The sequence below is a fragment of the Rhizophagus irregularis genome, chromosome 10 (genome assembly GCF_026210795.1).
Source record: "Rhizophagus irregularis chromosome 10, complete sequence".
Lineage (NCBI taxonomy): Eukaryota > Fungi > Glomeromycota > Glomeromycetes > Glomerales > Glomeraceae > Rhizophagus > Rhizophagus irregularis.
Window position 1 is genome coordinate 3643445 of NC_089438.1, and position 13576 is coordinate 3657020.

Sequence of the window (13576 nt, forward strand, 5' to 3'; positions counted from 1 at the left end):
TAATATATTAAAAGATAGCCGCTATACTTTCATTACTGATTTTGGATTATGTCGACCAGTAAATGTAAAACCATCTCAAAATGAATGTAAAGAATTATATGGGGTATTACCCTATGTAGCACCAGAAGTTTTAAGAGGAAAAGAATATACTCAAGAAAGTGATATATATGGATTTGGAATTATTGCATATGAAGTCTGTACAGGGCTTCCTCCTTATCATGATATTGTTCATGATAAATTCTTAGCTATTAGTATTTGTCAAGGACTTAGGCCAAAATCAAATTATAAAATTCCTCAATTAATTCTAAACATAATTAAACAATGTTGGGATGCTGATCCTTTAAAACGACCTAAAGCAAAAGAAATAAAAGATTTATTATATGAATTACATTTTTCAAGTAAATTTCGGAGTGATCGTGAAATCAATAAGCAAATTGAAGACGCAGATAAAATTAATGAGAAGTTAACATCATCATCATCATTATATACTGGTCCTACTCTTTCATATACTACAAATCCTCAAGCAGTTTACACAAGTAGACTTTTGGATTTTAAAAATCTTCCAAAACCAAAAAATTCTATTGATAACAAGGATGATGATGATTCATTTGGAGAATATTCAGGTAATTAATTTCCCAATTTATTTACAAAAGAAAATTCTTCAAATACTTCATTGATATATATAATTATTTTTTTTATTATAGAATCAATAGAAGTGATAGATTTTACTAAACTAAACCTAGGTATTAACTAATTACATGATTTATTTTATTAATAATATTATTATTTAATAATTTATTTTTTACTTATAGATAAAAGTAACTGAATGAAAGATAAAGGAACTTGGGTATAAATTCTTTACATTTACTATTTATTTTCTTTTACATTACTATAGTATGATATCTTATTGTATATTTTGATTAAAATCTTATAAATAAAGTATTTATAAACTATATGAAAAATAAATAGATGATTTGTATGTAGTATGTTATAAAATTATGACAAAGTAAAATATTACATTGTTATATACTGTATGTTAATCTTATTATAAAGTTACCCAGCTCAAAGGGAGGTCAAAAATCTATTACGATTTAGCCCATCGTTTGAGTTTGATCCAATTTGGAGCTCTAATTACAAAGGGCGGCCAAAATTATCCGGACACTTTGTTTTGCCAAAATCATCACATGTTGATGTGATATAAAAGACATAATTTTGTCGTATTAATCACGATAGGTCAAAATAATCATGTAAATCTTTCCTTTTTTAGACAATTTTTGATAATGTTGGCCAGAATCCTATTTCCTGTTTTAGTAACAGTCTGACACTATAATAATTCCGGCCCTGAAAAAATGTGTACGGCCTAATCAGCCAATAGCAACATTTTTTGGCTGGACCTTATTTTTGGGTCCTTGTATAATGTTTGTTTCTGTTAATACTATATATTGAAATTATTTAACTCAAGATCCGGCCATAAATCAGTGAAATTTATTATTTTTGCGCCAACAGAAGGAAAAAAGCTATTATAAGCTTTCTTAATTATTTGCAGAAGCAATAATTCTTTCAAGTAAGATCTTGAAAGTCAAAAAAAAATTATAAAAAAAAAGTTATAATGCATTGTTATAATATTTTTATAAAGAAATCTAGGTTAAATTGTGGATTAGTTACATCCCCTATAGAAAATTTTCTGGGAAAAATTCCGATAAATGATCATTTTTTTAAAAACTCCGATATGTGATTAATTTTCTAAAAATTTAAAAATTTTTATAGGGACCATGAGTTTCGCTCGTTAGTTTTTCGCTATAGCCTTGTAATATATTATTAATGGCAGATACTGTAATTACTTTATTGTCAATATTAATTAATCTTAGCAGTAATTAATAATTATGAGGAAAAAAAGAAAAAAAGATGGGATTATCAATTAATTATTCATATTATACAAGTATACATACGAAATGATCAGCGCGCCTAATTATTAAAACATGTCGCACGAAATTAATTGTGTGACAATATCTGAATCAAAAATGGAATATAAATTTATACTCTTACAATAAAATGATACGCCACACCCCTATTTTTTTTCCTTCTTTTCGTTTACAATATGTCATGTTCAAAAATATTTTCAGGAGATTTACCTGAATTAATATATGAAATCATCAAAAATTTTCAGAATGATTATTCAACCTTACATTCATGTATTTTAGTTAATAGATTATGGTGTCGTCTAGCGATCCCATTATTATGGGAAAATCCATTTTCAATTACTACCGGAAATTATAATTTTATTGAAGTTTACTTATATAATTTAAATGATTATTTAAAAACAAAAATAAATGATTATCAAATTATTAATTATTTATTACCTTCAAATACACTTTTTAATTATCCTAGTTTTATAAAATATTTGAACATATATAAAATTGCTCTTTCTATTGAGAGGTGGTTAAAAGCTAATTATAAAGCTTCAAATTCAGTAAATTTGGTAACATATAATTCAATTTTAGCATCGGTATTTGAATTTGAAAAATTAATTAATATGTCACTAATTAAATTATTTATTGAAAATGAAGTAAATTTACATACTTTGGAAATTGGGATAAGCGCAGCTTTCTACAAATATTATAATGTTTATGTTGATATTTCTGAGATAATTTTACAAAATCCTAATTTCATTCATAATATTAGAAATTTAAGCCTTTCTGCTGAAAATAATCATTGTAAAAATGCGTTAATTAAAAATTATATATCACAAATAATTGGCTTACATCAAAATCTTAAAAGAATTTTATTTGGTCATAAGAGTTTATCTTTGTATCAATCATTAGTATTATCAAAAGAATTTAATTGCTCAAATACCTTAAATACAATCATTTTTTGTCGAGTCAGTTTTAATGGTATAAATAATTTAGTTAATGTATTTGAAAATTTAAATGTTTTAGAATCTGTTCATATCATTTATTGTTCTACTTTAGATAATTTTATTCAACAAATTACTAACTTAACCAAACCACTTAAACTAAAATCTTTATTTATAAGGGTGAATCTGCCAACTGATTCATTACAATCATTATTACAAAAATATGGGAATTATTTAGAAAATTTCAAATGCGGGAGTTACGAATTTGAAGTTCAACAACGGCACTTAGAATTAATTATGAAATATTGCATAAATATCAAATTTCTTGACTTATATGGAATTGAAAGTCACATTACTTCTAAAATGTTTGGTTTGATTGAAAATATTAACCAAAGTCTTAATTATCTTTCAATCAATGTAGGAAATTGTCAAAATGAGCTAATATTACAAAATTTAGGACAAATACTCCCTTCTAAACTTGAATATTTAAGTTTGGCTCTTCGCTTGATTAAAGTAAATGATTTTGAAGTATTCTTAAAAAATTCTCAAGATACTTTCTTTAAAAAATTTTTAATTAGTAATTTGGTACGAGAATATAGTGATGATATTGATATTTTACCTTATATAAAAGAATATATTATGAAGAAGAAAAGAGTCCAATATTTGGCAATTAAGAATACTATACGCAATAGGGCAGATGTAAATTTGTCTAATTTTAAAGATGAAGTGAAGGAATTTAAGTTACATAATATTATAGTTCTAAAATATATTGATTTATTTACTGATGTTAATAGATTTATAAATGAAATTGATTAATTATTTAGTTGTTATTTAAAATATCAGATATCAATTTTATAAATGGATGTTGTTTTATAAATTAGTACTTATCCTAAAAATAAATATTATTTATTAATAATCAATATTGTTATTAATGACAATTTTATAATTTAAAATCGTTAATGTACTAGGAGGAGATTAAAATTAACTTGAGCTTTAGTACGTCTCAAATTACCAATTAACCATTGTTTATTTTCTCTTCTAAATAGATAACCATTTGTGCACTTCCGATTTAACTTCATTATAAATGATATTTTCAATATATTATTTCCCTTAAATTTTTCTAACCAACAATTAGAAACTTTGGCTAAATTTCTTGTAAATATAAATGTTTTGGCATTAATAAATCTATTAACTAAATTCTTTATTTAAAAATTATTTAATAATATAGCACGTAGGTTATTTATTTAATTCCGTTATTACTTATATATATAATATCAAAATAATTCAAATTATATTGTCTTACTTAGAGATTTTAATTATTTAGGAATCGGAATCAGTGTTAATAAACAAAAGCATTTGATAGTTGATACTAGATCAAAAAGCAAGCAGACTAAACGGGAACTTTTAAATGATTTAATGATTTACATTAATCAATAAAAAAATTTAATCAACAAACAAGGACTATACAGGTGACCCGACGGGTAATCTGCCAGATTGACCTGACGGTTGACCCACCTGCCTCCACCCGGGTGAAAATTATTACCACCCGGATACCCGCCCATCACGGGTAAGTTAACACTATTGATTAACATTAGGTTTTGACCATTATTGTAATCAAATTTTTTTATTTTCAGCATTTAATGGCATGCCTAGCAATGAGAGTTCATCCTACGATATGAAAAATACTGTTTTTTATTTTACTACAAATTCTTAATTTGTTATTATAAAAATAACTGATTAATCGTTTTAAATATGATTGGTAAAACAATTCTAACCTAAATTTGTAAAAATATAACTTTTTTTATATCTTACCTATAAAGGTACTACAGAATTCAATTAGCACTAATACATATATAATAAATTACCACAAAACTTCCATAATATATTTCTAAAAAAAAAACAGTTCTTGATTTTTAATAAAATAACCTTTTTTCATTTTATTTAAAAGGTGTATTAGAAATCTTTTAATAAAAAAATCTGTTAATTTTCGTTTTTTATTTAAAAAAGATGAATTCCCTGTAAAAAATCTGATCCGTGTTTTATCTTTCCATGTTTTTTCCGTGAATGTATCATTTTCATGGAATTAATAGCCTTAAATCATGGAAATTTTCATCTCGCTAACACGGATATCCGTGAATGTATCATTTTCACGGAATTTTTACGAAAGACATGGAGAAATAATGGAAATATTCGGATAAAAATTTTTTATAGGGATTCCAGACTTTTTTTGATAAAATAAATATTTTTTGTTTTCATTTAAAAAAAAAATTTTCGGTTTTTCAAATGTAAATGGCCAAGTATTGTCATTTTTGTTTTTTTTTAAAAAAAAACGACTGTTAAATTTTTTTAACCTGAAAATTAAGAATTTTTCATTTGATTTTAATAAATAAACGCATAAAATCAATCCAAGAAATTTACCATAAAGGGAAATTATAAAAAGAAGTTTTGAAAAATCAATTTTAAAATTTTAAAATTTCGATTTTTACAATTTTGTCCAATATTCTGTAATTTATTAATAAAAAATAATTATGTATTAATAATATTATAATGGCTATATATTATACTGTTTACTATACTGACAAAGTATGAGACAAATGGCAAAAAAATGAGATAATATTTTTTATTGCCATCATTCCTTATCATAACTTAATAATTTTATTAAATATGTCACTAATTAATTGACCGTTTAATCAATAAATATGAATTTTTTAAAATCAGCTACTAGACTTTCTTAACAAGTTTAATTGGTCCTTAAATTCGTATAAATAATCAAATATTGCATAAATTTTCTTTCTTTTTAAAAATTAATGAAAAAATAGTAAATTATTTGTAAAATACTAATAGATAAAATAAATTTCAAGCATAAATTATAGTATATACTGTTAAAATATAATGCAATAATTAAAAGGTTATAAAGAACGAGTACAATATACGCCAAAAGTTCTTGCATTAAGTAGCTATTTATAAACCCTTAAAAAACTAAATTTTCATTGAAATATATAATAAATGGTAAGAAAATAATAAATTTTGTGAATTACAGTTTATGGGTATTAGATATTTCTATTTAAAAATTTGAAATACTTCATAATCTTCTATTGAAAATGAAGATTCTGTTCTAATCTTTTTTTCATAATAATGTTGTTTACACCAACAACGGTCATATAAATCACCACTCGCAAACACAATATTAATATCATTACCAAATGTAGAGCCACATTCAACATGATAAAATAATGCATAATTTAACTTAAAATTGGGTCTTTAAAATTATACTTACTTTAAAAGAAAATATAAAACTATCTTTAGTTTCACCCATTTATTATTTTGTGACTCCCATTTCAAAGGATTATATCCCCAATAATTTCTTTATTTTAATAAATATTACAGTATGAGGTATATTATCACATAATTCATGAAATTTCTTAGGAGTAAATCCATCTCTACTTCCTCTTAACAATAGTTTGAATTCATATTATAGATATAATTCTTTTGTACAAGTGTATCTGCTTTTAATATCTAACTTATCAATCCATCTTGAAATTAAAGAAGCAATATTTAAATTTACAATTTTTGAATTAATAATTCCATCAATATTTTTATTTCTGGGAAGTAAAATATTATCATTTGATTTTCTATTCGGATTTAAATAGGAATTTAAAAGTTGTTATATGGATGAACTTTTTGAATTCTTCAGAAGATAAACTAAAAAATCTAATTAAGGGTAAACAATGTTGCAAAGTATGTTCCATCATTTTGAAATCATCATCTGACAAGTTGTGGAATCTGGAAGGAGTGTAGGATTTTTTTCAAGTCCCCATCTTAATACATGTTCCCAAATTTCTGCTTCTTTCATTTGTAAATCATCTCTTTTAATGAGTGAAATCAAAGACTTTTCAGAAATTGAGATAAAATCAAACGAATTAAATATTTTATGAGATTTAGATATACAATCTGTACAGAAATTTGTAGATTTAATAAAGAATTGGGTTGAAAACTTAGTTGCTCGATAAATTAATCCAAAATGTTGTTCCATCCATACAACTTTATTTTTAATTAAATACTCTTATAAATAATCAACTAGTTCTCGAATATGAAGTTGATCAGCAGCAACCAATATTCTTAAAAAATTTCTGAAGGTACTTGCTCGTTTAAAGAAATTATTCCGCCATAAATATATCTAAACATAAAAAAAATTATATTATAAAAGTTATTTAGGCGCAAGTATAAATTAGAATGTAAAACTTTAAAATAATTTGAAAAATTTCTGGTGAGATATTTGGCAACTTTATGTGAGCTAAAACATTATTATCATTCATTTTATTGGAAGACAGAGATCGTCGTAGAAATGGAGAACGATGACGTAGGATTATCATGTGAACGGAATATTTTCACGTTTGGATCAGTGGATCTTCCCAACTTCAATAGTAATATCATAATTTTCATCATCTTCCAAAATTTCCATATAACTTTGACTTAAATTTGGGAAAAATTGTTTAGACATCTTTTTCTGTTTAAATTAATAAATAAAAAAAAAAGAGTAAATGAATTTTCTTCCTTTTTTTTTGTTTAAATGAATTTCAATTTTTTTTTAAAAAAAAAACAGTAACGCGTTTTTTATTTATGAACAAATCAAAAGAAATAGTTACATAAAATTCAAAAACACCTAGAAAGAGCAGATAAGACCTACTTCCCTCTATAACTGAGTCAAATCTAGTCTAAAAAATAACTAAGACAAATCTAAAAATTAATATTTGCTAATTCTAAAATCTATCTATTGTGTAAACGCTACTACTTTATATATATATTTTTTAAATTTTTTTTTTGATTTTTTAATATTATCCTATGTTTTCTCAATTTCTTAATTTTTCAAAAACTAAAACACTACGATATTGACCTTTAAAATTTAAATTCACTCATAATTGTATAAAATCTAAAAAACAAAATAAAACAAAACAAAAATTGAAATTAAATATAAAGTATTAAGAAATAAAATCCCTAAATCAACGCTCTTGATAGAGATGTATCCAAAAATCGGCCGGAATTCTATATTCGACCGCGCTAATCTTCAACCAAATCTGAACGCAAATCCAAAGACCTTAAACTTCTTAAAAATTATTCATTCATTAAGGACGAATTTGTTTATTTTAAGACTTAAGTTTATTCGCTATCGGAATCGTCTTCTCTTCGTCCCTGTGTTGTCACAACACGTTTTTTGTTTTCGTTAAATTTGTCTTTTTCTTCACTCGTCGTCACTTCTTTTGAAATGTAATCTTCTTTATCCTTCATTTTGTCTAATCTCTCGCTAAATTTATTATTTAATTCATCAAGTTCTTCATGTTCTTCTTTACTTCTGGGAATCGTCGAAATGAATTTCAATTTTTTTAAAAAAAAAAATTTGCAAATCAATTAATGTATAATGATCAGCTGACAAATTGATATTGTTCCACCATTCATACTGTATGTTACATAAGCATAATTTATTAAAAAGATTTACAACAAAAAAATATATATATATATTTTCGTTAAAAGCAACTTTAGAGTCATTTCCATTTGAAATTTAAAGAGTGAATTCAATGATCATAAAAATACCCATTGCAATATAAAACTTGTTTAAATTTTAAATTTAACAAAATCGAAAAATTAGTCAATCAAAAAATTCTGTAAAATCACGTGCTCATACCTATATCATGATGAATAAATTTTCCCAAAAATTCTGTTTCAATAAAATTTTATGAGAAAGTATTCCCTATGAGAATTATTATTTGAGCAGCAATAATTACTAATAGTTATGAAAATAGTATTTTGATGAGACTTTTTTTCTCGTTTAGGTAATGCACTTTTTGATTTACAATATGTCATTAAGATGTACGACTAACTTGAGTTATGCGTTATTCTCCTAATTTTTTTTTGTTTCCAAATTTATTTCTTAATAAAATATAAGCATGCCTGATATTCGTGAAGAATTATTTATGCTGCTATTAACAGAGAATTTGCTTTAATAGATTATGGTATGTACAATAATGTGCACAACAAATATGAATTTCAAAAACAAACAATTCTTAATGTACTAGAAATGAAAAATCTGAAGCAATAAGAATATTGATTAAGTTTATGAAGATAAAATTAGGCTTAATGAAGGGACAATTAGAATTGTGAAAATTGTAGCCAAGAACATTGTGTTCGAAGTTATTTAAAAACAAGTTTTCCAAATGAACATCTGGATTGATAATTTAATACAAGAATGTCAGATGAAAGCAATAAGCTCATATAAAACACCGGAATGAATTTCATATAATAATAATTTTAATAAAATTGTTCTTTATTTTATTAATTAAAAACAAATAAAAGAAATAGAATATGAGAGCTATTAAATATAAATAAACATAATAGTTGTAGTATAAATTTTTTGTGCTGTATAAAATCTCGGAAATTAAGCATCATCATATGAAAATAAATAATTTCTACAAAATTATTGTGTATATTATACTTTCTTTAATAAAGATGGTTTGTGTTTTCTTAAGCTTTCTGCTATTTCATTAAAATGGTCAATTAATTTAATCTCATTAATAGTATGAGTAAATTGACACTGTAGTACATCTGATGAAGTATTTGTAAGATGATAAGATTGTGCAATATTTGCCATTTTTTTTAAAGAACCACTATTATTATCACTGCCAAATAATACCGTATAAAGGTATAATGGAGATCTGAAATTTCAAATATTTTTTAAATCAAAAAATAGGGTTATTAAAGAATTTCACTTAAAAAAAAGCCAATACCCTTTTGCTTTGTTTTGTTCACAAATAGCACGAAGTTGTTTCATTGGAGCACCACATTCTCCATCGGATAAGAATATAATGATATTTACTCTAAAAGAAAATTATGAAATAAATAAATTTATATCGATAATTACATTTTAAATTATTCAAAAGGTCATACTTTGTGGGATCAAAGTGAGTTTCAATTAAAGATCCAGCTTTCTGAATTGCAAGATCGTAGCTTGTTCCACCATATGCATTTTGTTTAAGCATTATATCCAACAAAACTGTCAGATCAGTTAAATCTCGATTTTCAAATGGAATGATAACCTGTATTTATTTCAGTATCAGGTATCATAATTAGATAAATATGAGTTCAAATTCAAATATTAATACGAACCTTTGTGTTAAATAAGATTAATGAAATATTATCGCGCATAGCTAATGACATTTGATTATGATTTGTTCTGACAGAATTTATGCGTGTTTCCACAAAATAGTATACCTACATTAATAGTAATTTTTTTTAATAAAAACTAAGATGGGATAATTAAATATTATTTAATATTACCGCCTGATAAACTGCACCAATTCTATTATCATGCTCTTTTATTAAGTCATTATAAATTGGATATCTTGAAATCGGTTTCTTATCTTGCGCTCTCATAGAATCTGAACGATCTAGAACAAAGATAATGTGAAAAGCAGCATTTGGATCTTCACAATTGAAATGATGTCCATCCAAGGATACATATCCATTATCACTTGGGGGTTTTAATTTTGGGTTGAGTAAAGTATGAAAAAGTTGTAATTCACAGAATGATTTGGTTGGAGGAACACTTGTAGATTCAGATTTATGATGCTTTTCGTCGGGACATTCATAATCACATTTTGTAAATTCTTGTTGTTCTTGAACAGAATAAGGATCTAATATTAAGGAAAAATATCATATAGTTAAAATAATATAAGTTAATTGAAGTAGCGTATAGGAATTAAGTTGTATACGTTGTACCTTTGAAACCTGTTCGCTCCCAATAAAGTTTATGAGAAATGAAATCTTTTGATCTATCAGGATTGGGTGAAACTTTTTCTAAAAAAATAAATAAAAAATGAATAAAGTAAAATAAAATTTGTTAAATACATATTTTCATTTAGGAAATAAAAGAATTACCATTAATGTGTTGTATATTTTGATTTTCAATTTTGCAAATTTCTTCATTTTGGCAATAATCAATATGACGATGTCTACCTAACTCTTTACAAAACTAACACAGAGAAAGAAAAATTAAAAAAATTAAAAAAATAGGCAATTATAAATTTATACTTATATAATACTTACTAAATTGCAAAGAACAAATGTTCCTTGATCACCAACTCTTAATTTATGTCTAACAATTAAATATTATAATTAAAATAAAGCATCGTATTTATAAGATTTTTCTTCGATGATTATTGTACAATACCCTAAATATTCAAATTCATTATCTTCTCCCGTGAATTCAGTTTGTGTCATATTTCCATGTCTTGTATCGTGGTCTTTTTGTTTGTGTTTATAAGATAATGTACACTATTTTTAAATAATTAATACAATAATTAACCAAAAAAAATAAATTATATTAATTAAATAAAATATTTTATTAATACATACATAATATTCGCACCGACACTTTGCATCACGATAATGGAAACCATTTTCATTGTGAGTGTGTTTTCCAGTATGCTTAAATTCATTCGGAGGAATCTTTTTATTACATTTTAATGTTTCACTTAATTGAATATACTATTATAAATAATTATATTTTCAAGAGTCAATATATTTTTATATTTTAATTTACATGCATTAACTTATACAATCAATACCTTTGTACAGAAAAAGCATGAAAATTATCATCACTTTGACACCTTTCCTTGCAATTTGGAACTGGACATTGAATTGGACAACCTATATTTTCACAACGATGCAAATCATGTTCTTCTTCATATGGTTTAATACATTTATTTGGGCAATGATAATTTCCTTTTGTGATATGTTTTGATAATGAACAATCCTCTCCGCAATAATGATTACGTGATTGACATAAATGTTCATCGTCATTATGTCCAATTTTCTTAGAACAAACTTTTTGACAATTACGCTTATCAATAAGGATACATGGTTCACCACATGAATGGCTTATTTTATCACAAACGTGCTTTCCTTCATGTCCAGCTTTGTGACTACATTCTGGGATTAAATTTCCGTTGTGAGCTTCAACAAAGTGACAAGGAAAATGACACTTATGATCGGTTAAACATTCATGATCCTCTTTGTGATTACGACTTTTGACACATTTCAAACTACATAGATGACATATTGATCCACACAAGGTCCATAGAAGTGTGAGTTTGCTTATTTCTTGCTCCATTACATACTTTCCATTAACAATATCACTATTATCTTGGTGGAATTTAGCAGTATTTTGCTCATACCAATCTCGAACACGTGATTTTCGCCGTTCAATAATACCCTCAAAGAACTTATTAAGGTTAGAAACCCATTTATTATCATCAGATGATTCTCTTCGCGGTTGTACAATTTCCTCGAAATCACATCTTAATTTTTCAGAAAGTCGTTTAAAAGACGTGTGTTCATCATATAACAGAATATCAGAATCGGGATACATTTTGGAAGAATTTTTGAAGTCTTTTAAGATATCACATAAGTCAATTATTGAATCATTAATTTGTTCTCCAGAATCATAATTCTATTGGAATAAATAAATTAGATAGATTAAAAATATATCCTTCTCATAAGACAACAAATAAAATTTAATTTACCATAAGACATTCAATGTTGGGATCTTTTTGTTCTAAACCATAAGATACAGCGATTGGAAATAATCTTTTTAACATTGCAACGCGGATTTGTATGAGGTTTTCGTTCAATGAACCCCAATCACATATCTAAGTTTCAGAATATGAAATTAATGAAAAAAATTCTCGAATTATACTTACCAATTACTCTTTGGTTAGTAACCAGATTAGGCATCAGTTAAGATATTGTAAAATAAGAAGGTATAATGTTTACAAACCTTCAATTTAGCCATAATTACTTTTGTGTTTTGCAAGAAAGTTTTAGCATTTTCATATTTTGTTTTTTGTTTATCCAGACTTTTTTTAATTTTTGCCAGATTTTTAAACCATGCAATATCATTAAATACAGGCCAAGGTGTAATATTCATTCCACCTTTATACATTCTTGTAATAAAATTATCTTCGCCTTCCTATAACATTAAATTAGTTTTTATAAAAAACAAAATTAAACAAATAGAATCATTTTATTTACCGCCTTAACTAATTGAGAAAGTTTTAATTGAAATTCTCTCTTAATATCATTTTCATCTACTTGAGGCACGTCTTTAATGATAATCCAAAGTCTCGCCTGAAAAATTCAATAATAATTAATGTAGGCAATGTTTTTTTTCGTATTATGGTTAAACATTAATTTTCATGATTTACTTGAAATATCTCCGGATCTGACTCAAATAACTTTGCACCATCTTGAAATTTTTGGAACATTGTTGATACATCTCTATTTATGGTAAATTGATTCTTTTGAAATTAATTATACATATTAGTAAAACATTTTAAGCAAAAAGCAACAGTAATATAATATAAATAATATACAGTATATAGAAATTTACTTTAAAAAGAATAAGACTTGAGACAACCGTATTAAAGAGCATTAAAAACATATCTAAGAATAGAACATGTTTATTAATCGACATAATTTATAATTTATAGTTAGATCATGATAAATAAAAAGGAAAATTAAAGCATAACATATATACCTTCTTGTGGAGTTCTCTCAAGAGATTTTAATCCTTCAAAGTCAAGCGCAACATAGATATATTCTCGTGTATTCACCATAAAATAAAGTTAATAGAATTTATCTTTAATGTAATAAAAAATTTTAAGAATTACC

At 25.0% G+C, this 13576-nt stretch overlaps 4 protein-coding genes across 4 annotated transcripts; 1 reads left to right on the forward strand and 3 right to left on the reverse strand.

Moving 5' to 3' along the window:
• Positions 1-2098: 2098 nt before the first annotated feature.
• On the forward strand, positions 2099-3670 carry OCT59_002267 (uncharacterized protein; the record flags this gene model as incomplete). Its single annotated transcript, XM_025333369.2, has 1 exon — positions 2099-3670. The coding sequence occupies one exon, from the start codon at positions 2099-2101 to the stop codon at positions 3668-3670; it is 1572 nt and encodes a 523-aa protein (XP_025189825.1).
• A 2932-nt stretch (positions 3671-6602) lies between these two features.
• OCT59_002268 (uncharacterized protein) lies at positions 6603-6887 on the reverse strand (the record flags this gene model as incomplete). Its single annotated transcript, XM_066144382.1, has 1 exon — positions 6603-6887. One exon carries the CDS (start codon positions 6885-6887, stop codon positions 6603-6605), a length of 285 nt encoding a protein of 94 aa, XP_065995548.1.
• A 1124-nt stretch (positions 6888-8011) lies between these two features.
• On the reverse strand, positions 8012-8328 carry OCT59_002269 (uncharacterized protein; the record flags this gene model as incomplete). Its single annotated transcript, XM_066144383.1, has 2 exons — positions 8012-8204; positions 8321-8328. The coding sequence occupies 2 exons, from the start codon at positions 8326-8328 to the stop codon at positions 8012-8014; spliced, it is 201 nt and encodes a 66-aa protein (XP_065995549.1).
• A 1007-nt stretch (positions 8329-9335) lies between these two features.
• OCT59_002270 (uncharacterized protein) lies at positions 9336-13521 on the reverse strand (the record flags this gene model as incomplete). The annotated part of the gene is made up of 17 exons (XM_066144385.1): positions 9336-9561; positions 9634-9723; positions 9794-9942; positions 10013-10117; positions 10184-10539; positions 10625-10702; positions 10784-10877; positions 10952-11000; positions 11076-11179; positions 11261-11378; positions 11473-12356; positions 12430-12555; positions 12684-12875; positions 12938-13033; positions 13111-13203; positions 13296-13348; positions 13443-13521. 17 exons carry the CDS (start codon positions 13519-13521, stop codon positions 9336-9338), a joined length of 2892 nt encoding a protein of 963 aa, XP_065995550.1.
• Between the last annotated feature and the right edge of the window lie 55 nt (positions 13522-13576).